The following is a 23,591-nucleotide window of genomic DNA, read 5'->3' on the forward strand; positions in this document are numbered from 1 at the left end:
TGTTTGTCCCGGCGTCCTGCGCTCTGCGAGCGGGCCCGGCTCCGGGTACATTCCTGTACAGCGCCGAGCAGAGCGGTCCTCTCCAGCGGGAGGCTCCCAGCCAGGCCTGGGGAACCGGAGCCCAGGGACCGCCCGGCCCGGTACTACCAGAAGCTCCAGAGCGCAATAGGACTCCCCCTTACCGTGTTTGACCGGCGGCCTCGCTCCAGAAGCGGGGGTCTGGTCGGCGGTCTCTGTGACCCGGATGTTGATGTGCACTCGGCCCGCCCCGGAAATGGCGCTCGGGGCTCCACCGGAAGCAGACGTGGCTGCTTGCGGGTGTGACTGGGTGGCTGCCGGCTCTCTCCCGATCGGTCCCTGCAGCCCCCCGCCGGGCGGGATGAGGCGGTGGCGGCTGGGACCGGCGGCGCTGCTGGCGCTGCTGGGCGGGGTCCTGGCGGGGGCCGGAGGCGCCGGCGGCGGCCGAGCCCTCCCGCCGCTCAGCGACGACGTCCCCTTCAGGGTGAATTGGCCCGGCACCGACTTCAGCCTGGTGCGTGCGGGAGCGCCGGGCCGGCGGGGTGATGCTCCTGGGGGGATTCGGTCGGTGGGAGCCCCGGCGCGGCGGGGCGGGGCGGGGGGAGTCCCGCAGTGTGGTTGTGGTCAGAAGAGTGACCAGATAAATATTTTAAATCATCAAATCTGCTCGTGCATCTTTAGTTACCGTTTTATTGTCGGACAAGGACCCGTGCTTCTGTCGTTAGCTCCGATGCCTTTGTCACTGCTGTGGGAGAAGGCGCTGGGATTGTGCATTGCACATCATCACAGTAACTGCGAACTGCATTCGATGTAAGGAACCTTCCCGAGCGGAATGCACCCGCTAGAGAGAAAGCCCGGGCTGAATTTGCATGACTGTAGTTGGGAAAATCATCTTCATTTGTAAACTGAGTATATTTACAGTGAGAGTCACTGAGATACAAAGATGGGACCCCTACATGCCATGCCTTTTTCAGAGTTAGAAGCAGTCTGGGATTCGAGTGTGCATTTAAAAGAAAGGAAAAGTATGTTAATCTACTCTGCACTCCTGTTATTTTATTACAGACTTTGTTTGGAAGGGCGATTGGGGCCCATTGTAAAAAGAAGACGCTGTGTCTGCCTTGAAGATTTTATAGCCTAGGTAAAACAAAGAAAGGGTAGAGGAAGGAAGTACAACATTATCACTCTATTCATTTGGAAGCTATGGCTTGCAAGTTCTCTTATTTTTATGGAAGGGGGGAAAAGAGAGGGAATGAGTAAATATGATGAAAGAAAAAAGGTGGTAGAGGAACATGGGGGTAGGGAGAGTTTAGACAAAGGCAGAGGAGCAAAAAAAAGATTAAGACAAAGATCAGAAGACAAACTGTCAGAGCAAATGGTAAAAAGCAGTCTGTTGACATCCCTAGGACTGAGAAGAGGCAGCGAACTCTTTTGAATAACCTACTTTGTACCTAAGGAATATATTTAAGTTTTTATAGCATTTTCCAAAAAAAATCCATCTTCATGGGATTTGTTTTTGTTCTACTTTTAGCCTACAGCTGGTGTTTTGTACAAAGAAGATAATTACATCATTATGACAACTGTAGATAAAGAAAAATATAAATGTATACTTCCACTGATAGCAAATGGAGATGAGGTAAGCTTAAATCAAGTTGTTGCAATTACACATTGTTAGTGACACATCTGTAAAATTAAATAGTTTTCTTCATTTTTAAAACAAAATTTCTCCGCAAAATGTTTCACAGTATGGCAGTTCTATAATTAAGTGTGTTCATTATAGACAATATGGTAGTTCTGTTCTTGGTGGGTTTGGTGTGAACCAGTCCTGATGTCCTTAATTAGGCAATGGTTGGTGCATTGGCTAGTCTCAGTTATGTGCCTTAATTCCAGAGCTACAGATTCTTATGCCATCTTCATCACTAGTGCAGGGACGGGCAAACTTTTTGGCCTGAGGGCCCCAACTGGCTATAGAAATTGTATGGTGGCAGACCATGAATGCTCGTGAAATTGGGGTTGGGGTGTGGGAAGAGGTACGGGCTCTGGGCTGGGCATGCAGATTCTGGGGTGGGGCCAGAAATGAGGAGTTCGGAGTGTGGGCAAAGGGGGTGGAGGGGTGAGGGCTCTGGCTGGGGGTGCAGGCTCTGGTGTGGGGCTGAGGATGAGGAGTTTGGGATGCAGGAGAGTGCTCCAGTCTGGGGCCAAGGGGTTCAGTGGGTGAGGGGGGGGATCAGGGCTGGGGCAGAGGGTTGAGTGCAGGGGCGGGTGACTCAGGGGTGGGGGCTCCTGGCGGTGCTTACCTCAAGCAGCTCCTGGAAGCAGCGGCATATCCCCTCTCCGGTTCCTATGCAGAGGCACGGCCAGGAAGCTCTGCTGCATGCTGCCATGTCTGCAGGCTCCACCCCTGCAGCTCCCATTGGCTATGGTTCCCGGCCAATGGGAGCTGTGGGGACGGCGCTTGAGGCAGGGGCAGTGTGCGAAGTGGAGCCCCCCTGGCTGACCTATGCATAGGAGCCGGAGGGAGGACATGCTGCTGTTTCTGGGAACCACGCGGAGCGGCCCCTGACCCCACTCCCCAGCGTGAGCTCGAGGCCCAGATTAAAACGGGTGGTGGGCCAGATGTGGCCCATGGGCCATAGTTTGCCCACCCCTGCACTAGTGTATTAAGAAGTGTGGCTAACATTCTCTCTCTCTCACATTCTCTCCACAGCGGAACAATTGCATGTGCAAAGTATTGTTTTGTTTTGATCAGGCAGGGATTCTCAAACTGGGGGATTGGGACCCCTCGGGGTCGCAAGGATATGTCCTGGGGGGTTGTGAGCTGTCAGCCTCCACCCTCCAGCATTTATAATAGTGTTAAATATTTTTAAAAAGTGTTTTTAATTTAGGGGGGGGGTCGCACTCAGAGGCTTGCTGTATGAAAGGGGTCACCACTACAAAAGTTTGAGAACCACTGTATAGGACATCTATTTGTTTTTTAGTGTACACACAACTCTGTGTTTGTATTGGCGAAGGCAGGTCAAAATGCACCTTGCATTTGCAGTGGAAGCTGGTGATGGTCCTTAGTTCCAGGAGTTCATTTCACAGTTTTGGACCAAGAAAACTGGGAAAAGCTCTGTGTCCTGCACAGATTAGCTTATCCTTATTATAGAAAATTCTGTTGTGCCTGAGGAGTGGAGCTGTTGAGCAAGGTCTTCATCCTGAAGCTTTAGGCGATCTTTTAGAAATTCTAGGCCCAAACCATTTAGTGACTTGAACTTGACATGATATAATATGAGAAGCCAAGGTAGAAAGTAGAAAGACAGGTTTGATGTGCTTGCAGTAGCCAATGTTGCTGGAGAGATGCGCTGTCCACTAACATTGCCTCTTGTTTGGGTTTAAGTAAGGCTAAGATTTTTGTCATCGTTTTTTTTAGTAAAAGTCACAGACAGGTCACAGCAATAAACAAAAATTCACGGAAGCTATGACCCGTCTGACTTTTGCTGGTGCGGCTCCGTGGTTTCTCCTGACACTGTGGTGGGTGGGAGCTCCAGGGTTCTTTCCCCCTCCCACCGCCCCTCTTCCCCCTGCAAAGCTGTCACTGGAACCCTGAGGAGGCTGTCACTTGTCCCTGGAAATCTCCAGGGGGACCCTGAAGAGGCTGTCAATGGAACCCTGCCAGGGCCCCGCTGGCTGCTAGTTACAGTCCCACAACTCCAAGGACTGAAGCAGAAAATGTCACAGAGGTCTCTGGAAATCATGGATTCCGTGACTTCCATGACCTCCGTGACATAAATGTAGCCTTAGGTATAAGTGGTATTTAAAGCAAATTGAAATAGGAAGGGGCACTCTTGGCACAAGAATCACGGAAGAACAGGAAACTGTGGAAGAAAGCTATTTATATCAGCTACGGACAGTAGCGGGAAGCTGTTCTTCCCCCTTACTTTAACACAATCGTGCCCAATTTTTTCCTGTTGTGCCCCCATCCATTATCAGTAATGGAATCTGTCTGTGTCCTCCCTTCCATTCAGAGGAGCTTGGGCTTAAGGCAGAGCTGGAGGCAGAAGTTGGGATGGGGGAGGAGCTGTGTCTAGAAGCGGAGCTGGCCTCAGAGCAGAGTGGGAATGAGAGCAGAGCTAGCCTAGGGGCAGAGCAGAGGGCGGAGTGGAGCTGTGTCTGGGGCTGGAGTTGGGCTAGGGTTGGCGTGGAGCTGCAATTGAGATTGGAGCTGGGCTGGAGGTAGAGCAGGGCTGGTTGCTGCTCCCTCCCCGTTCCCTGTGGGGGCTGTCCCAGGCCTGTCCGTTTGCCCCCCAGACATTCAGGTGTGCACCCCACAGTTTGGAGACCACTGCTTTAACCACTGGTTGTAGCAACAGAGGTTAAAGCTAATACTACTGCTACTGCATTACTGGGTTTTTCCCTGTGCAATGATGGATGACTAGGTAGGAGCAAAGCACTCTACTGCCAGAGTTTTCAGAATATCCCATCTTCTCCCGTAAAAGTAACTATGGGAAGGTTCTCCCCTCCCCCCAAATAGGGGATGTGCTTTCTTCACAAGAGTAGGCCAGTAGGGGGCAGATAAAGGAGAAGAAGCAGTGGGGACAAGCAAGCTACATAACTTCATATCCACCTCACTTCCTATTGAAGATATCCTTCTTCAGCTACTTCATGTAAAATAGTAGGTGGCTGCTTGTATTGTGCCTGTGCAGCCAGCTGTGGGATCAGCGCGTGTGTACAAGTTTAGCTTCTCTTCTGTGGCTCTTGGCTCACGCACAAGATTATGCCACCCAGCCCCATGGCTCTACCAGGTGAGTCAGAGCGGCATTCAGGTGTGTGGAGAAGGGAGACAAAAATTGAGAGAACAACAACAAAATAGAAAAGGAAAATCTGACAAAAAGAGACAGAAAAGGCCATGAGAGAGAGAGGATGGGGAGAAGGCCACAACTATGCTAGAATTTGGTATGCACGGAAGAGCTATAGGGGTCTGTCCAGGTACAGATCCATTGCAAGGAAAGAAAGAAGTGGCTTGAAAAAAAGGTTGAAAACCAGGTCAGGTTGGAGTCTCAGAGACCTAGAACTTTGCATTAGCGAATATTGCCTTAATTGTCCACAACCTTTGAATTTGCAATATGCTGTCCATTATAAGTGCTGCTGGCACTTCTGCTCTCCTCTATACCTTGCACCTCTACAATAGTAGTATCCAAATAAAAAAGTCTGACAAAAAAAGAAGTATTTGCTAGTTCTAACAGACAGTACAATGGAAATCTCTTTCATGTATGTGTGCGTGTGTTAGTGGCACACATCACGATCATTTTTCACGGAATCTTCTACATTATTTTTTAAAATTAGATTCAGATTTTTGTTCTGTGAAAACCCGGTGACAGCTATCTTTTTAGTGTACATTTGCAACAAAAATATTGAATTAGGAAACGGGTGTTAAATGTTTTCAGTGCTATAGAAATTATTCATACCTCAGTTTGAATGCTTGTATCTTATTTTGTCATCAGCAAGTTGAACTCTAGTACTTCTAAAAATACAAAAAAGCCATATTTCTACAGTTTGTGTTCCAATTCTGTAATTCCTGGATTTGTTTCGTTTGACTGATTCATTTATGACTCTTATACTTTTTTTCAGTGTCCCTTCCTAATAACAAAAATTTAAAAATTCTTTTAATCACCACACAGCATGTTATTGGAGACAGAGATTCTGTATCTTAATCTTTGCAAGTGATTTTTTTCCTTATTCAAATGAATGATCTGACTATTGTACATTTAATTTTAATATTGCACATATAGCTAAAAGTGTAAAACCTTTTTTGTTCTAGGAAGAAGAAAAGGATTACAAAGGGCCTAGTCCAGGAGAATTGTTGGAACCTCTTTTCAAACAAAGTAGTTGTTCATATAGAGTATGTTCTTTCTGTTTTCACTCAAATTTGCAAGTTAGCAGAATAAACCATCTACATTTCACCTATTTACAGTTGACTACAATAACATTAAAATATGTATATGAGTTTCCATTTAGCAGTTAAAGCAAGAATGCTTTATAAACTTCATTAGCGTTAATATTTAATAGTATTGCTGAAAAAATTGCATTCTGGATAATTAAATAATTGTAGTTAAGGTGATTATACTAACAGTTTGTCATCGTACTTCCAGTATGCAAACCATAATACTGGACAGCTTGTGGTTACAAGGCCTGCCTTGAATGTATGACAAGGCTTTAAAAGATAAGTGCCTCCAGAGACCCCAGAAGTTTGCCTCTCAAACATAACTTCTTGATATTACTACATTTAAAAAAAAAAGTTGCTGCATATTTAAAAGTGGCCAGTGAACCCTGACAAGTGTGATTAGACCAGATTCACTCACCATCAAAGCCTTAGCTATCCAGAATTCTTTCACAGGATGAAATTCATCCAAGTACCAAAGTCCCTCCACATGACCTTATCTCTGCATTTGTCCTGGGCAGAGTGGCCACAGAGCAGGGGAGGGACAGCCCCTTGGACCATGTGGAGGTGAACTAAATACTTGCCCCAGCAAGCTAGCACTGGACCAGGGAGAGTACATTCCATATCCATTATTGTTCAGATCCAGTGGCCCAACACCTCCACACAAGTGGCATGGGAAGGGGAGTGGGCTGCAACTAATAATTCAACCTATAGTCCATAGTAGTGGCTACAGCAGGTCTGTGCTGCGGCCTCACAATCTGGCCCTGGGTTGGTGGAGATGTATTTGGCTCCCACCTACCTGAAAGATGCTTCGCAACATCAGCAAAAAAAAACCCAGTAATTTGACCCATTATGCATATTTGGAAAACAGTTAATAATCCTGGAAAGCTGAGAAAATTCACTGCAGTTTTTTGCTGCTCAAGGGTTCCATCATCCTACTGACGGGGTTGATTTTGCTACTCATCTGTCAAAATTAAGTCCTAAAGTTTTGGTTGCCAGACTCCTGTGTTGCCGACTAAAACATGATTTTTTTTAGATTGAATCTTACTGGACTTATGAAGTCTGCCATGGAAAATATATTCGTCAGTACCATGAAGAGAAAGAAACTGGTCAGGTATGTTTGTACAAGCTTATGAGACCCAAACAAAACATAGAAGAATTTAGAATTGACACTTTGATGCTGAAGTTACTACAAATGAATTCTGACAGGAATGAACAGAAAGCGCACTTGAAGCTTATGTGGGGAAAGTTAGCTTTAACAAACAAAACTATAATTGTATTTGTTTTTGGTTGTAGAAAATAAACATCCAAGAGTACTACCTTGGGAACATGCTGATAAAGAGTCCATTATCAGACCCAGGTTGGTCTCTGTTTTTTGTTTGTCGGGTTTTTGCTGCTGATGTATATATTCTGGTATTATTTGTTGTTTTCACAAAAATATGCTTGAACTTATGTATGGAAAAATGTCCAATATGCTTTCCAGTGGATGAGAGAAGTAGAACACGGTGGAATGCTACTTTTCCTAACTCCATTGTTTTGTGTTAATTTCCTCTTGGTGCCTCATCTTCACCCCATCCTATCAGTTCAGCCAGACCACCTACAAGAAATCTGCCAACTAATTATGACTAGGTAGAATGGCAGTTGGGGATAGAACATATATACAAAATATTAAAAATGAACCTGTGTGCCAGTCTTTGTCCTAATCCCTCTGCTTGTATGCTCTAGCTTGTTAACTCACTTTTTGACTGTTTTTTGTGTTTAAAATTCTAAGTAATTCAGGGCAGAGACTGTGTTGTATGTACTGTGCTTAGCAGATTTTGGGTAAAATTTAGTGCACAATGGTAAAACTTGCATCACCTCTGGAGGTGATTGGGACCTTAGAAATGTTAACATCCTTTTTTGAGTTATTCTGTCCTTTTCCATTAGGTGACAATTTTATTTTATGTGCTTCATATGGAGTTGAAATTCCTTGGCTCACCTTATACTTGTGCATTAACATAACTGATGCCAGCATAGTCTTGAATAGGGTACGAAAGAATCCCAAAACATTGTGGCCTCACTCCCCAAGTGTGCTAAAGCAAGCTTGGTGCAGCTCAAGGGCAGATGTCAGGATGGCCCCAAGTCTCCTTTCTTATCTCATTAGCAATTATGCTGATCCCGTCTCTGGCACAGGTTAGAGAACCCTAAAGCTGTTGAGACCTGTACAAACTTGTAGCACCCAACTGGGGGCAAGTAAACAAAGTGATCATTGGTGTGCAGTACACTCTAGCCTTGCTTCCTGCATGCTCCCTAAGCACAGAGAGTGGAGAGAGGCAGGAGATGTAAGGATAGTCTGCTGTGCCAGCAAAAAAAATTCCCTCGTTATGAAGGAAGTAGTCAGTTGCCCCTTTAGGGCAGCAGTAAGGTCACTAGGCACCTAGCTTGTCCTGAGTTCCCAAACATAAGAGGCTTTTTTTGTTTAACGGGACACTAACTTTGAAACTAGTCATTTTAAAAGAGTTTACTCGGCTTGCTCCAGTCCCCTTATCAGTGTCTTCATTTTACAACTGCATTTTCTTCTTGCCCCTACTTCTACAGACAGGTGAGATTGAGCAGAGAAACTGACTGTACACAAAGTGCTGTGAAATACAAAGTATACAAAAAATCTTTGAACAAATATTATTTAAGTTAATCCATTTAAAAAGAAAAAAATCCGAAGTGACAGACATATCAACATAAGTAAAAATGTAAGATTAAAAGAAGATTTGACACATTGAATTATAAAAGTTTTATAGTACTTTAGGACAAACATTTGCCATGTAATATTTGACAACATTCTTCTAATGTACAAGCATGTTTTAGTGAAAACCAGTATTAAGCAAATGATAATTGTGTAATCAAACTTTGTACCATATTGACATTTTCAATGTGAGACTATCAGAGCTGGTGTGCTGAGAGGAAATGGCTTTATTTCTAAAACTGAATCTCTTACCTAGCATAACTTTGTATATAATTTCATATCTTTATTATTTTATATATATTTTAAAGACCTTTACACTTCTCTCATTCTTGTATTATTCTGTAGATCAAGATGAAAAGGAAAATCTGAAAGAGGCAAGTGTAAAACGTTGCTTTCACTTTTGCCATCAACAATGGAGGCAACTTAAATGTAGATATGATTAAATATTCAGTTCATTAATCCAGGTGTGAGTAGAAAATAAGCTCTTTTTCCCTTTTTGATCACTGGTCCAGTTTTGGAGATGCTTACTTGTTCTCTTCCACCAATGAGTTTCTTGCCCCGTCCAGTCCCAAGACACTGGACGTTAAGGTTAAGGTGACAGTTAATTTATTTTTAAAAATAATCACTTTCCACATTCTTGTTGAAGTGCTAAGTTTACTAAAAAACCCTTAGTAACACCACAAATCCTAAATTTAATACAGATCCATGGTATGTGAGAACCTATGAACTCTTGCATTATAAAGTAGGCATATATGCAGTCATCTTTTGACCTGGTAGCACTTATTTCTCTGCTTATCCCAACCCCAATTCTATCCATCTATTGCTGAAGGTTGCCTGGGCTTTTACGTTATCTTGTTAACCATTATTGCTCCTAACCTTTACCCATTCACTCATTGGTTTTGCTTGATTATACATTAAGATTCTTAACTCTACTTTCTTCTACCTGTGAAGTTCCTGCCCACTAACTACCATACTCTACATCTTGGCAAAAGGAGGAAAAAATCCCTAAATGAAAATATGATTAAAACATTATTGAAACATGGAGTCTAATGAGCTGTAGTGTTGCCATTACAGAGAAGTGAAACAGCTCTATTGCAGCTTCTGATTAACTTTTTTGCTTTCACCTAGATTCCTACAAAGAACATAGAAGGGCAGATGACCCCATACTATCCTGTAGGAATGGGAAATGGTACACCTTGTACTTTGAGACAAAACCTGCCCAGATCAAGTACAGTGATGTATATCTGTCATCCTGAAGCTAAACATGAGATCCTATCAGTAGCAGAAGTTACTACATGTGAATATGAAGTGGTCATATTGACACCTCTGTTATGCAACCATCCTAAATATAGGTACAGTTTCCAAATTTCAGCAAACATTTTGGCTCTAGTGATCCTTTTGCACATATGAGGCCAAATTTTCAGTCAGCTGTCTCTTGTGTGTGCAAAAAAGTATGGCCATTTGTGGTTTCTTGTGCAAAACTGGACACACATTCTTTTACCCTTGCATATGCTTAACATGCTTGCAAAAATGGTATTGCCAACTCCTGCAGTTTTTACTTGAGTGTCACAATATTTGGAGTATTTCTTAAAGCTCCAGCTGTTGACGTTAAGACATCACCTGAGAGCCTCACAGTTTGGATTTTTTAAAGGTAAGTTTCCAGCCATTGTGGTTGCAAAGAAAAATTTAGGAATGTGAATTGACTGCAGACTGATGGTTCAGAAGGCAAAGAAAGAGTCCAACATTAGTTCTCTTTTAAAAAATAAATAAATAAACCCACTTTCTCTCTCACTCAACAAAACAAAAAAGACTTATTATGCTAATCATGACTTTTTGGGACCTTACTTATGATATTTGAATGCTTTTGGTGGACAATACTGCAAAATACCATATGTACATGTGTAGGTCACCTATTTGTGTATACACTAGGGGACTTAGGCTACTGCTTCCATGTTCATTTAGCTTTTGTTCATTTAACTTTAGAAATCATGTCCCGCCTTTTGCACATGCATACTTTATGTGCACCTGACACAGAGGAGGCAGCTTTAGAACTGGGACTTCATTCTATTGCATTGACATTAAGTATTTGCAGACTTTAATCCTATTCACATCATCTAAAAGCTTTATTAAAAAGTGTTAAGATCTCTTACCAATATTTGTAGATTTAATCATAGGTTACACTTTAAAAACATGAAAATCAATTAATCCGTTATTTAACAGTACTTGCCGAGACCTGAGTTCAGGATTCTGTTTTCCCAGCACAAATTGTTGACATAACACATCCCTAAAAAAGAATCTTACCTGTGTTTTACAGTCTCTCAACTGTCAGCTCTTGGAGAGTTAACACAGAATCCTAAACTTGATATAAAAGTACTCTCTGATGTAAGGACGTCAGTCATGCACTATGCAAACATAGTTGCAAAATACCGTGAATAAGTAGTAACACTGTCAAATCATTATTTACCAACCAATTTTCTAATTTAAATGGAGCATTTGACTTCCTATGCAAGAGAAGCACTGGTATAGTTTAGTTTGAATTCCAGCTCTTATTTTAAACCCACCCAGGCCTCTTCACTTGTTCTTAACTTTCTCCAGTTCTGAAGATTGAAATGTTTCCAGACTGGGTCTCTATCTAAAGGTGAATTTGGGATTTTTTTTCTTGAAGAGAGTGAATAAAATTGGTTCACCCACTTCTGTATTACTCAAATATAGAAAATGCTCAAATTTTAAAGAAACTTTACTCTCAACCAACTCAGAAAGGGATGAAGTTAGAAATTTCAGACTGGACCTGGCTTGAAGAAAATGTTCAGTAATTGAGCATTGAAAGTCTGAAGTTTGGCTCACAGGCAGTAGCCTTTTTGACTGCTAAAGCAGGCAGATTTAATGTTCACTGCAGTCAGAGTTTAGCTCAGCAGCATCCTTTAGCTAAAGCGATAAGGAGTTAATAAGTTATTCCAATCTCTTATTTGGGCTAGTGGTAAATCCACATGTAGTCTTACATTTGTCAAATAGTTTAATGTCAGGGTATTGTACTACCCCATTAAACAACAGCAGTGGTGTACAGCTACTGATGTCTAACTATAGTTTTCTCTCTGATGCAAATGCATACATTCTGGCTGTGGATAGGTGGCATAATTGCATAATTTCTGCAGTTATTGTCTAGCAGTACAATATGCAAATCCCTTATCTAGCTAATATAGCTAGCATGTTCTGAGGGGGGAGGATTTACATAACAATTGTACAGAGTATAGTTATCCCAGTGGCTGACCAGTGAATATATACATTGCTCTACTTTGATTGCTATAATTCTTCTGCTCTTGATGCACCCTTAAGAATTTTCAAATTTTATTTAAGGATTAGATCTGCCCACCTCACCCACCTCCATTCAAGTTACAAATTGGAAATACTTTAAATATTACATGAGAATATTAAAATTGCCCAGAAGAAAGAAAAGTGGGCTGGAAAATTGCTTGTTTGTTTTGGTTCATTTTTGTGTTTTTTAAAAACAAACACAAAACTGCTGTTACTGTTTCCTCTCCCCCATCATCTATATTCAGCCCCAAAACCTTTACTACCAGATAGGTGAGGAGGGGTTCTTGGCCATCAGTGAGAATATTGGATGCCTTGAAAATGCATCTAAAACAAAACACACAAGGGCTCATTCTCCTGATTCAGTCATGTTATTACTAGCAAAGGCACAAGTAGCACACCCAAAGTGCTGCTCAGTCCCTGCTCAGAGCAGCCTACAGGTGGGGGTATTAAAATACATTTTTCTTTCCTGTAGTGGCCTTCATGTTGCTCCTCAAAGTGGCTCAGGACAGTACTTCAGCCATGAATCCTTTCCCTCCCCACCCATTCTCATATCTTTACTGCTTAGTAATGCAATTGAAGTTGGAGAGTAAGAGCATTCTTTTTAGTTCTAAATATAATTTAGTATACACCATTCTTATTGTTGGCACAATCTGTCCTTATCCCTAAACATGTGAACGTGTTTCGGGGGGTGCGGTTGAGCATGCCTGACAGATGGGAGGGAAAGGTGAAAATAAATATATAATTTCATTTAATTGCTTGATAGTTCTGTTTGATTTAGTAACACCATACTCAAACTCTTCAGCCTTCAGGTATGGAGTTTATTTAATCTAGAACATAGTTACTTATTAATCAGGAAGCAACTTCAGTTATCTTAAATACAAACTGAAATTTGTTATACATCCTTCTGTACAGTGCACATATTGCTGGATAACAAACTCTGATGATAGTCCAGAAAGCCAGTTCCCTTTTTCAAAAGCACATGTAAGTCTATGAAATTGCTAGAAGTGTATTTACAAAACAGATTAGTATAAAGTAATGCAAAATTGTAGGAAACAATAATTTGATATTTTTTGCAAATGTATCGATCACTAACATACTATTATTCAATAGTATTGTAAAAATATTTCCACATATTTAATACTTCTAAATTTTCACTCAGGCTTTTCAGGTGCTTTGAAGAGGCCTTAATTTCTATGAAATAAGGAAAGAGCGGTGATATTGTGCCTTCTGAAACCATCTCTTGTAGTTGTCTATATTCCAATACCTTTTAAACTAGCATTGCTTAAGGGTTTTTATAGTTTCATTTTTAAACAGGGTCCCAAGTAGCCACTCCCACAAGGAACTTGTACTGCTACTTTGTGAAAATTATGTTGTTGAAGATAAGTGCCCTAGAACATTCTGAACAGGATTAGAGACGCATGTAATTCTCCCAGGTTTAACTAGCGTATGGTGTGAACTCTTTATTAAAATGTGTTTGTAATATGTCTTGTGTGTTGGCCATGTGAAGGTTCAATTTACAAGATAATTTATAATTTAATAATACCAAAGTAATGATGAAATATTCAGTGACAAATTTAAATGAGTAACACATATAGTCAGTGCACTATATGAAGGGTTGTGTAAGAGTCTAGTTTGCGTTGAGTTGTATTTGATGAAAATAATGACACCATATTTTAAAGATGTATGTATAAGAATGCTGAGTTAAGGCTGAGCATTTAATCTTAACTTTTGGAATTTCCTGACTTTTGAGTGCTTGTTTTCTCAGCCTTAAAGTGGATTAACAGTGCATGCAAAAATTGCCTTTTTGCAACTAAGATGTTATATAATCTGAGGAAAACTAAAACAGGGTAGATTGCATTGACTAATTACTTGGTAGGTTTCTTAATAAAGTGGTTTTTAAGGTACCTGAGTGTTAAGTGTTGTGTCCCAGTGAATTTTTATTTTCTTTACACTCCCCAGTGAACTTTTATTTTCTTTACACTGCTATAACTGAAATGTCTGTTTATAGCAACAACAGTAAAAAATAATAATAATAATAATCCTGGTCTGACGCATTGCATGCAAAGTTTAACCCTGGAGTGTTAATATATTAGTTTTTTAAACTGAGAACAAATGTGTGTGTACTGGCATACCTTTATGTATAGTGGGAATAAGTGTTACAAGAAAACAGGTGATATATCTATAACTTGTTTGGACAGGTTCAGGGCTTCTCCTGTGAATGACATATTTTGCCAGTCACTGCCAGGATCCCCACTTAAACCCCATAATCTGGAACAGCTGGAGCAACAACAAGAAATGCTGAAGATGCCTTTTAGAAGGGTTAAGGAGGTAGGAATTTTGTAATTTTAAACTGGAAAATATAGCTTTTTAATTTTCCTTATTACAGTACTTGCAACCTGAAATTTATAGCAACTGTTTATATCCCTGATTGTCACTCTGCACAATTATATTGATCTTTCAAGTAGCCTGTGGCAAACCAGCAGGAATTGTCAATAGCTGCAGTCATATTAAAAAAAAAAATCTCTAGATTAAAGTTAGGGCTACTAGTCTATAACCCCCAAGTCTCCTATTACTTTTTTATCTTTTCTGTTGATTCAGCTATTCTTAGATGCAAGTGTTTAATGCACAAAGCAGTGAAATAAATGGCTGACCTATTAAGTTCTTGCACATTTATCAGCTGCTTGTCTCATTTGATATTTATTCTAATACTAGTTACTTTCTAACATGCAGTTATATGTTTAGTAAAGGATATGTAGAATCTAAATATGTCTGAATTTTAATTTCAGGAAGAAATACATTCAACAAAAGAAGAGAAATTTTCCTCCATCCATAAGCCACTTTCTGTTGGATCCCAACAGTTGGTAACTGTTGGAACAACACACATCTCCAAACTGACTGATGACCAACTCATAAAGGAGTTTCTTAGTGGTTCTTACTGCTTCCATGGGGTGAGAAATAAACTGTTTACAACTGCATTTATTAAATCCATATTGTGTTCACGTTTCAATTCTCCTTTGTGGACTTGGATAGCTGAAAAGTTTCTGTTAACTCAGACCTGCTGTGTTTCTCACATCAGTGTTTTTCTCACAGTAATTTGCCAGTTACTAGAGCTTGACCTGAAGGTATTATCTTCACTAAATTCAAAAGCTAACTTAATTTTTTGGTTTTGTTATTTCCAGTCTGAAACTCTAGTAGAGTAATTCTACCAAATGTGATACTTCTGTAAGATGAACTGAAAGACTACGTTGTGTCTGAGAAGATGATAGGTTTATTCTTTGAAGACCACAATGAAAGTCATTTCATATCTTTCAAGTGGCTAGCCAGTGCACTCTTCAGAAGTGACATTTCCCACCTCTGATCCTTAGGTTTCTGAACAGACCTTAGTCTTTTTGTCTTGCTCGTCCACTTGGATCAAAATATAAAGTTAAATGCTGTACTTAATAAGAATTTGTCCACCTTCTGAAAGCCACAGTTCTGTACTGATTTGTAAATGTTTTAATGGTGTTCTTAGTTGCTAAATTATTGCTTTAACAGAATTGAAATAAGAAATCTTTATAGAAAGTGGAACAAGAGTCTTCAGTAATCTTACTAAAGGATCTCTTTAGCATTTCAGATTAAGTCCAAATGAAGTTCAGTCTTTAGTGAAGCATGGATGGTGAGATAAGTGAGTGTGGAATGTATTAAGGAGGGAAGTCTTCAACACTGCTTTTGGGGAATGAAATGTGTTAGAGAATTTTCTCTCTCTCTTGATTCTCCCTCATAAAATAGGAAATAATGAGTAGCCAAGATTGGAAAAGAGGGCAGGAAGACACAGAAATTGGGAGGGTAGGTAGCAGAGAGAGGGAGTCTGTGACTACTGCTATGTCTGAAATAGGAGGAAATACAAAAGAGGTTCAGGAAAAAGACCGAAGGAACACGTTGTATTGGGTACTTACAACTTTCCAGGAGTTCATACGTAGATGGTGTCGTTGGTGGCAAATAATCTGTATAGAGCAATGATGCTCCATATTACACAGTTATGAAGCTACAATAGGATAGATGAGAAAAGAATGTATTTCACATTATTTGAACTCTACTCCCATTTCTTTTTTTCAGGGTGTTGGTTGGTGGAAGTATGAATTCTGCTATGGCAAATATGTACATCAGTATCATGAGGTACGTTAAATAGCAGTTGCAGTCTTCTGCCACTAGATGGCCAACAGTTGCTTTTATGAATGTGCTCATGAGCTGGGGTAATAGAAATCCATTGGTAAAGAAACTGACGGTTGCATGTTCCTGCAGACTTTGCTCCAATCCTTACTATTTAACTGTCAATAGAAGTGATGTTGTGACAGGTGCCTTAGAATAAGTGAAAATAGTCCTGATTCGAAGGTTGGCTTTGCAATATCAATTGATGTTTTTTTATCTTGCAGACTTAAATGGAAATTAATTTTAGTATACTAACTTGAAAGTACAATGAGTGTTTTAATGCCAAAATTAACCATTTAATTTCTGGTCATAATACCAGATATGTCAAGCTAATATGCTCCTCCATTGTACCTGTCACATGATCCATTTACGTGAATGGACAGACTATAGGAATAAAGCTTAATATACTCTTATTTTGATTACCTGAGATGGTTTTACTATTTCCCCACCTCCTTATTCGTGTCAAAAATATTAGACTACTTTGGTATGTCATAGGATTTTCAGTGTTTTTCTATAAAACTGGGTTCACCCCACACTTTTATGCTTTAATTTGTGACTGGCAAGAGTGTAGGTGCAGGGATTACATGCTGCTTTAGGAGCATTAACTTATGTGCAGATGTCCACCACGCACAGGGGGTGTAGTATGTCACTTGATACTGACTTCTCCCTCTTTTAACCCAGGGAAGCCCTTCTGCTGGGGGAGGGAAGAGCACTATTCCCTTATGTCCCTTACCTTCCCCTGAGCTGAGTCCGCATCAGTCATGAAAACAGGGGATCATTTTGTCCTAAACGTTTGTACAATCTCTTTTTTGAAAGTGACAATATTTTTGAGATGATGTGAGTCCAAGCAGAATTCCTTTCTCTTTTGTCCCCAGTTCACTTGTCAAAGTACATGTTTCACTGTTCGGTCCTGCTTGATCTCACATTGCTAAAATCAGCTACTGTGTTTGGGCTTTAGGAAAAGAACTAATTTTACAAGCTATGCAGCATGTTTTCCTTGTATTTCTTAGCTCTGGTTGGAGTCCTTAGTGTTTATTCTCATCTTCTTCTCTAGTAGTAATGGAACCTAGGTGGCTGCCTTTTAAGATGCTTTCTAGTATCAGCATACATTTTGGGCCAATGTATAAGAAATATAATCTCTACCCAAGCTATTTGCTGTGGGGTTTTTGGGGAGAGAGAGTCCAGAAGAAATGAGGCAATAAGTATGGTAAATCTGACCAAAAGAGAGGAATTTAGCCTCTAATTTACAAACAAGCTATAGGAAATGTTCTTTTCACCATATCCCCATTCTGTATACCAATATATATATATAAAACTTTTTAGGGCTTGTCTACACAAACAGTTTCTGGCAAGCTTGGGTGTGATTCTGCTCCACACTAACCTGCTGCACACTAGCTGTCCATACGGAGCCTGCTGATGCGCATTAAGAGTTCAGTAGTACACTTTGATCTAGTCCCGTTTCAAAGCAAACTAGGCTATGTCTACATTTAAAATGCTACAGCTATGTTGCTGTAGCACCTCAGTGCAGACTCTTATTACAGTGGGGTTCTCCCATTGCTCTGGTAAATCAGTCTCCCTAAAAGGCAGAAGGTAGCTCAACAGAAGAATTCTTCCATGTAGAAAGTGCTAGATTGATGGATGTAGCTGGGTCAGTCTAATTTTCTAGTGTAGACCAGCCCCTAGATCAAAACTCACTCACTGTTAATGCATCTCAGTAGGGTCCACGTGGACAGTTAGCACACAGCAGGCTAATGTGGGGTAGATTCTCAGCCTAGCTTGCCATGAACTAAATGTTCATGTAGAGCAAGCCCATAGGCTATCTATTTTAACCAGGCATGACTCCTGACTTCAGTGGGAGAAATTTTATGTCAAGCTGGCACAATTTCAGTTTATGCAATGAAATGCAGGCACTGCCATTAATCAACATCAGAAGTGGTCAAAACTGAAAGTCTCTTGCTATAGGACAACTCTTCTGGCTGTTGAGGCACACTTGTAAGCTATTGTCGGTAAGTAAATGATGCTCGCATAGCTGCTCCTGATTGCAGTAACAATGTGTAGCCAACAATTAGTTGATAAAAAAATTTCAGATTATTAAAAATTTGACTCCCTAATACTACTCATCTTTAAAATGATCTCTCTGCAGCAAACTCATTAAACCTAATGATACAAGATTTTTATCATTGTTTCTTCTTATTTTAGGATAAGGAAAGTGGCAAAACTTCTGTAGTTGTTGGTACCTGGAACAAAGAGGAACACATTGAATGGGCCAAGAAGAATGTTGCTAGAGCTTATCACCTCCAAAAAGATGGGATGCAGACAGTTAGGTAAGGGTACAGTCAATTTGATTTTTGGCTGGATAAACCTTAGATAACATGTTGAAAAAATGAGCTTGTCATTTCAGTGCAGCATGTTTGAATTGCTGTTCAAAAACCATTTACGTATTGAGAAACGGTTCTTAGCACGTTGGTTGAGAACATCTTACTTTCCTTTCTGAATGGAAAATGTTGCATTTTAAAAACAGAAAATTAGATTCTCATCCTCGCCCTTTAAAATAACTTACATAAATTGTGGCATTTGAACTTAACTAGTTTGAAAACAGTTTAATTTAGTACTAAATTCATCTTGCATAAAATTTTCAAATCACTTACATGATGTAGACACTTATGGGGTAAAATTTTCAAACTTTAGCTTCATGTTGCTATTGCCTTTAAGGTTTTCACTGAGGTTGTGTTCTGTGGCACATATTATTTGTTTTAATTCGATGGGGAAAGTTTTTTAAATCTTTGGATGAATTGCCTCATGAAAACTATAATAAAATTGTAAAGTTAATATTTCTCTTATTGAGTGCTTAGAGCCAGTAATCATTAGAGCAATCAAGTCCCCTCCACCAGAACCACTGGTTGTTATCTGAGTGCTAGAATTGGTTTCATATTTACTGCTGCAGAGGAAGGGAAAGGGAGAGGCTTAAAGCTGTAGGCTAAGGGCTTTTCTGCATGACCCCACAGTTTGGACTATCGGCATGTGTTAACACAAACCTAAGTATCTTACTTTGCACCAGCAGCATCCACCCAGGGAATTTATAGCCCAGCAGGCTACTGCACACTGCAGTTTACACCCCCACTGCCCAAACTGCAGGGCCGTGTAAACTATAGTCTAATCAATACAATAAACTATCAGAATATGTTGAATAAGACACTCATTTCACTTATAAGTAGCTTCTTCTGTATTTTAATTCGACATCTGTCTCTTGGGTGTGATGCAAAGAGAATAGTATTGTTAATCACAGTCATATCTGCTTCTATAGAAGTAGGCAAATTAAATGTAACTTGTCAGTGTTTTCTTCCCTTTTTCTATTTCCTCACGTAGATTTAATTTTCTTGCATTTGAGGGGGCGGGAGTGTTTGAAAGGTCTGATTACTCAACTCACAGCTTGCTTTCGGCATTTAAGGTGATAATGTTGTCTGAGTGTTCAAATTCTTGTCTAATTTCAAACCTTTCTGGCAGAGTGGTATCTCATTTCTATGGAAATGGAGATGTTTGTGACTTAACTGACAAGCCAAGGCAGGTGACTGTGAAATTGAAGTAAGTTACACTCTTAAGTAAACCATCTAGTCATACGTTTTCTCTTCACCCATTGCTAGAGTTCTCTGTTTTTTAGAATACTTACTCAAATCATTCCTATTTTTAGGTGTAAAGAATCTGATTCCCCTCATGCAGTAACAGTATACATGCTGGAGCCTCACTCCTGTCAATACATTCTCGGGGTATGTAAATATAAACACTTGAATTCACTCAGCCCACAGTCTCTTTCTAGCTAATAGGATTTCTCAAGGTGCAGGACTTCAGTTAGAGAAATTATGTGTATTCAGTTTTGACGCAGCCTTTTTAACTAGCATCTGCCAGACATTTAAAGCTACACTAAACAGATTTTTACTTAACAAAACCAAAGTTTCTGCTGCATAGGTTGATGACTCTACCACTACCACTGGAAGCACTGCAGAAATTTGTGCTTTTTGTTCCTTTTGTAGGATTAGTGATGTAGTTAACCATTGCAGGTGAAACATAGAACCCTACCTTATGTGATAGTTGGTAAGCACAGGACCAGATTTTCAGATATTTGAAAACAAAATGTGTGTATTTGTAAAGGTGATGTCTGCACATAATAGCTTGAGCTCTTAAATTGATCTTATTTGAATACATTGTAGGTAACCTTCAATAAAGCATTCAGAAGAAAATTTTAAAATAGTTCTAAATCATAAACATATTAAGCCTGGAAAAAACTACGTCTCAGATACTTTTTCATTTGCTGTGTGAGGCATTCAGCATATTATTAAGCTAGTGGGATTTTAATACTTCCAACCTCTAAATAAAAACTGATTTGATTTGATCAGGGCCCTGACAAATATGGCTCAATATTGTTTTTCTGAAAATACCAGTTAGGCTCATTCTGGTTGAATGAGTGCACTCTTTGGTATGAGGGAAGATAGCCTAAAGTTAGAGATGGAGATCTAGTTCCCTTAGGACATTTTAAATGTATCCCTATATAGTTGAATTCCATCTCATGAAAAAAATTCTAACATCAGAGTACAAGAGAGTGATGCTCAAATTATTACATAAAATAAAAATTAAATTACAATGACTCAGTCATCTAGAATTTTCTCTAAAGTAATCTATTTTTAAGCAATTGTAACAAATCTCAATTTCTTAATGAACTGGAAATAACCTCTTATAGTATCAGGACAGAATACTGTGGTCCATTGTCTATGCCCAGCTAGAATGCATGAATGCTCTCAGAGCCACTCCTGAATCACACAGAGAAAGGCACCAGCCAAATGCCCTCAGCTCCCAGCCTGGTACTTCAGGAATATACCATCTTGCACTGCTCAAGCTGAGCAGTGCAAATTTATTAATTGATTCACCACTTCAGCAATGGAAAGTGAATGCACACCAGTCTTTATAAACCTGAGCAAGCACCCTTACCAAACACTTCAGGCAAACTCACTGGTAAAGATAAACAGTTAAACAGATTTATTGACTACAAAAGATAGATTATAAGTGATAGGCAAAAAGTCAGTTAGTTACCAAAATCAAATAAAATCTAAGCATGCAGTCTAAACTCTCAACCCTATTAGACTGGGCAACATCTAGATTAAGCCGTTTTTCTCACCCCTCTGGATATTGCAGTCCTTAATATACAGATTTGTCCCTTAAACCTGGCCAGTCTCCTCTGTTGGAGTCTTCAGTCTTCTTCTGAGTGTCTTTGTTGGGGGAGAAAGGCCAAACATAGGGCCCCGTGTTCTGTTTTATATCCTCAGTCCCATGTGCTTGGAGAACACAAGTCCGGCATGTCTGGGGGCATTGCTGAGTCCCCAGGCAAGACTGAGCAATTCCCCTGGTATGGCCTCATGCAGGTGAGTCATTGAATTGTAGCTCCTCTGCTGGACAATGGCTGGTGATGTCTGTTCAGCAGCACCCACCTGGGTGTTGGTTACCTCCCTTGTCATTGTCTCTGGAGAGCTAGTATCTGGGCACCTCCCAAACCCACAGCATATTTTAGTGACAACCCTACAACACATTCTCATAACTTCATACGCATTAATGATATACATATTTAGATAGAAAACATGACTTTCAGCAGATCATAACCTTTCCCCTGATACCTCACATGGCATGCTTTATGTATATAAATAAGGAATGTGGGGGTTATAGGATGCTCCCCCAAGGAATAGAATGTCTCTCAAACTTGCCCTGTGTTTCTCAAGAGAAGGGACAGTGCGTTATGGTAGGTGCCTGTAACTGTTTTCAGACTTGCATAGATCACCACTTGAGCTGTGAACTAAAAGTACTAAAGCTTTTTAGAACTTTCTGATCCCAGAGTGGAATACTTTCATTCTAGATGTGTCAAATGTGGGGTCAGGTGCTATTTGCTGAGGAGAAACATAGAATTTTGCTGTTACCAAATCTGCTACCAAGCCATCACCCTCTCTTTTTAGCCAACTCTTTAACTTACTCACAAGTTACTTGTTAACTTCAAAAGTCATTCCTACCAATGGATTTCAGTGTGTTCTGTCTTATGTGGATCTCAGACATTAAGTTCTTGAAGGCATACTCCTTTTGCGAACTCTTGCACTGAATACATGATTGGCACTAAGCGAATAGTGGTCCCTTTGTCAATCTGCTTTTGTTTTGGGAGAGTAAGGCTACTTTGATTTCATTATTGTACATAAAGAACTGTGTACTTACAGATTTCACAAATACAAATAACTATCCCAAAAAGTTACAAAAACAGTGATGCACAAATTATTTTCTTATGCATTTTCTTTTGTAAACACTTGACAACATTGTGTTTCAAAGTATCTAACATTTGGTGGGTTTTTTGTTTGTTTTTGTTCAGGTGGAATCTCCAGTCATCTGCAAGATCTTGGATACAGCGGATGAAAATGGGCTCCTTTCAGTGCCCAATTGAAAGGATAATACAGTCTATGAATCAGATTCATAGAAAGCCAAGAGATACTCGCCGGCCAACCTTGCCAGCAGAAAAATATATATATATATTAGAAGGAGGGACTCATGAACCACTTTGTGTATATCTATGTGTATATAAGAGATTGATAAACTTTTAAAGATTAAAATATTGTCTTGCACCTTTAATTTTAACTGAGTATTGAAAGTTCTACATAGATGTTGTAGGACATCTTCCTCTGTAAGGTGCAAGTCATCAACTTTACTTTTAGGAAAAACAAAAAACCCTCAAATGAGCAAGGTCCCACTCCAACTAAAGAGTTCAACAGCTGATCTTTAAAGAGAAGAGACTAAAAACTGGCAAATGATCCAAAGGTAATAACAAAATGTTTTTTAAGTACATCAGAAGCAGGAAGGCTGCTAAACAACCAGTGGGGCCCCTTGACGATCAAAATACAAAAGGAGCGCTTAAAGATGATAAAGTCATTGCAGAGAAACTAAATGGATTCTTTGCTTCAGTCTTCACGGCTGAGGATGTTAGGGAGATTCCCAAACCTGAGCTGGCTTTTGTAGGTGACAAATCTGAGGAACTGTCACTAGATTGAAGTGTCACTAGAGGAGGTTTTGGAATTAATTGATAAACTCAACATTAACAAGTCACCGGGACCAGATGGTATTCACCCAAGAGTTCTGAAAGAACTCAAATGTGAAGTTGCGGAACTATTAACTAAGGTTTGTAACCTGTCCTTTTAAATCGGCTTCGGTACCCAATGACTGGAAGTTAGCTAATGTAACGCCAATATTTAAAAAGGGTTCTAGAGGTGATCCTGGCAATTACAGACCGGTAAGTCTAACGTCGGTACCGGGCAAATTAGTTGAAACAATAGTTAAGAATAAAATTGTCAGACACATAGAAAACCATAAACTGTTGAGCAATAGTCAACATGGTTTCTGTAAAAGGAAATCGTGTCTTAC

At 40.0% G+C, this 23,591-nt stretch overlaps 2 protein-coding genes across 4 annotated transcripts in view; one reads left to right on the forward strand and one right to left on the reverse strand.

The window, feature by feature from the left end:
- The window catches only part of ASB3 (ankyrin repeat and SOCS box containing 3), a 128,509-nt gene extending 128,244 nt beyond the window's left edge, over window positions 1-265 (reverse strand). The window contains exon 1 of the mRNA XM_039528692.1: window positions 183-265. The gene's annotated coding sequence lies outside the window, so the exon portion shown is untranslated. The remainder of the gene's footprint in view (window positions 1-182) is intronic.
- Window positions 260-22,786, forward strand: ERLEC1 (endoplasmic reticulum lectin 1). Of its 3 annotated transcripts, none has more exons than XM_039528698.1 (14): window positions 260-532; window positions 1,547-1,651; window positions 5,816-5,896; window positions 6,972-7,049; window positions 7,232-7,295; window positions 9,000-9,028; window positions 9,783-10,006; window positions 14,165-14,294; window positions 14,753-14,914; window positions 16,062-16,121; window positions 18,354-18,478; window positions 19,659-19,736; window positions 19,843-19,918; window positions 22,549-22,786. In XM_039528698.1, the coding sequence occupies exons 1-14, from the start codon at window positions 275-277 to the stop codon at window positions 22,618-22,620; spliced, it is 1,542 nt and encodes a 513-aa protein (XP_039384632.1). In that variant the 5' UTR covers window positions 260-274; the 3' UTR covers window positions 22,621-22,786. The 3 variants fall into 3 exon arrangements, with proteins under 3 accessions (XP_039384632.1, XP_039384633.1, XP_039384634.1); XM_039528700.1 differs by lacking the exon at window positions 260-532 and adding an exon at window positions 726-828; XM_039528699.1 differs by lacking the exon at window positions 19,659-19,736.
- The last annotated feature ends 805 nt before the right edge of the window (window positions 22,787-23,591 follow it).

Source organism: Mauremys reevesii, linkage group 3 (assembly GCF_016161935.1).
Source record: "Mauremys reevesii isolate NIE-2019 linkage group 3, ASM1616193v1, whole genome shotgun sequence".
Lineage (NCBI taxonomy): Eukaryota > Metazoa > Chordata > Testudines > Geoemydidae > Mauremys > Mauremys reevesii.

Coding starts and splice junctions, on each gene's coding strand:
- ERLEC1 (XM_039528698.1), top strand. CDS start 275: ATGGCGCTCGGGGCTCCACCGGAAGCAGACGTGGCTGCTTGCGGGTGT. Junction 14,915..16,061: donor GTTCTTACTGCTTCCATGGG/GTGAGAAATAAA, acceptor TCTTTTTTTCAG/GGTGTTGGTTGGTGGAAGTA. Junction 19,919..22,548: donor CCTGTCAATACATTCTCGGG/GTATGTAAATAT, acceptor GTTTTTGTTCAG/GTGGAATCTCCAGTCATCTG.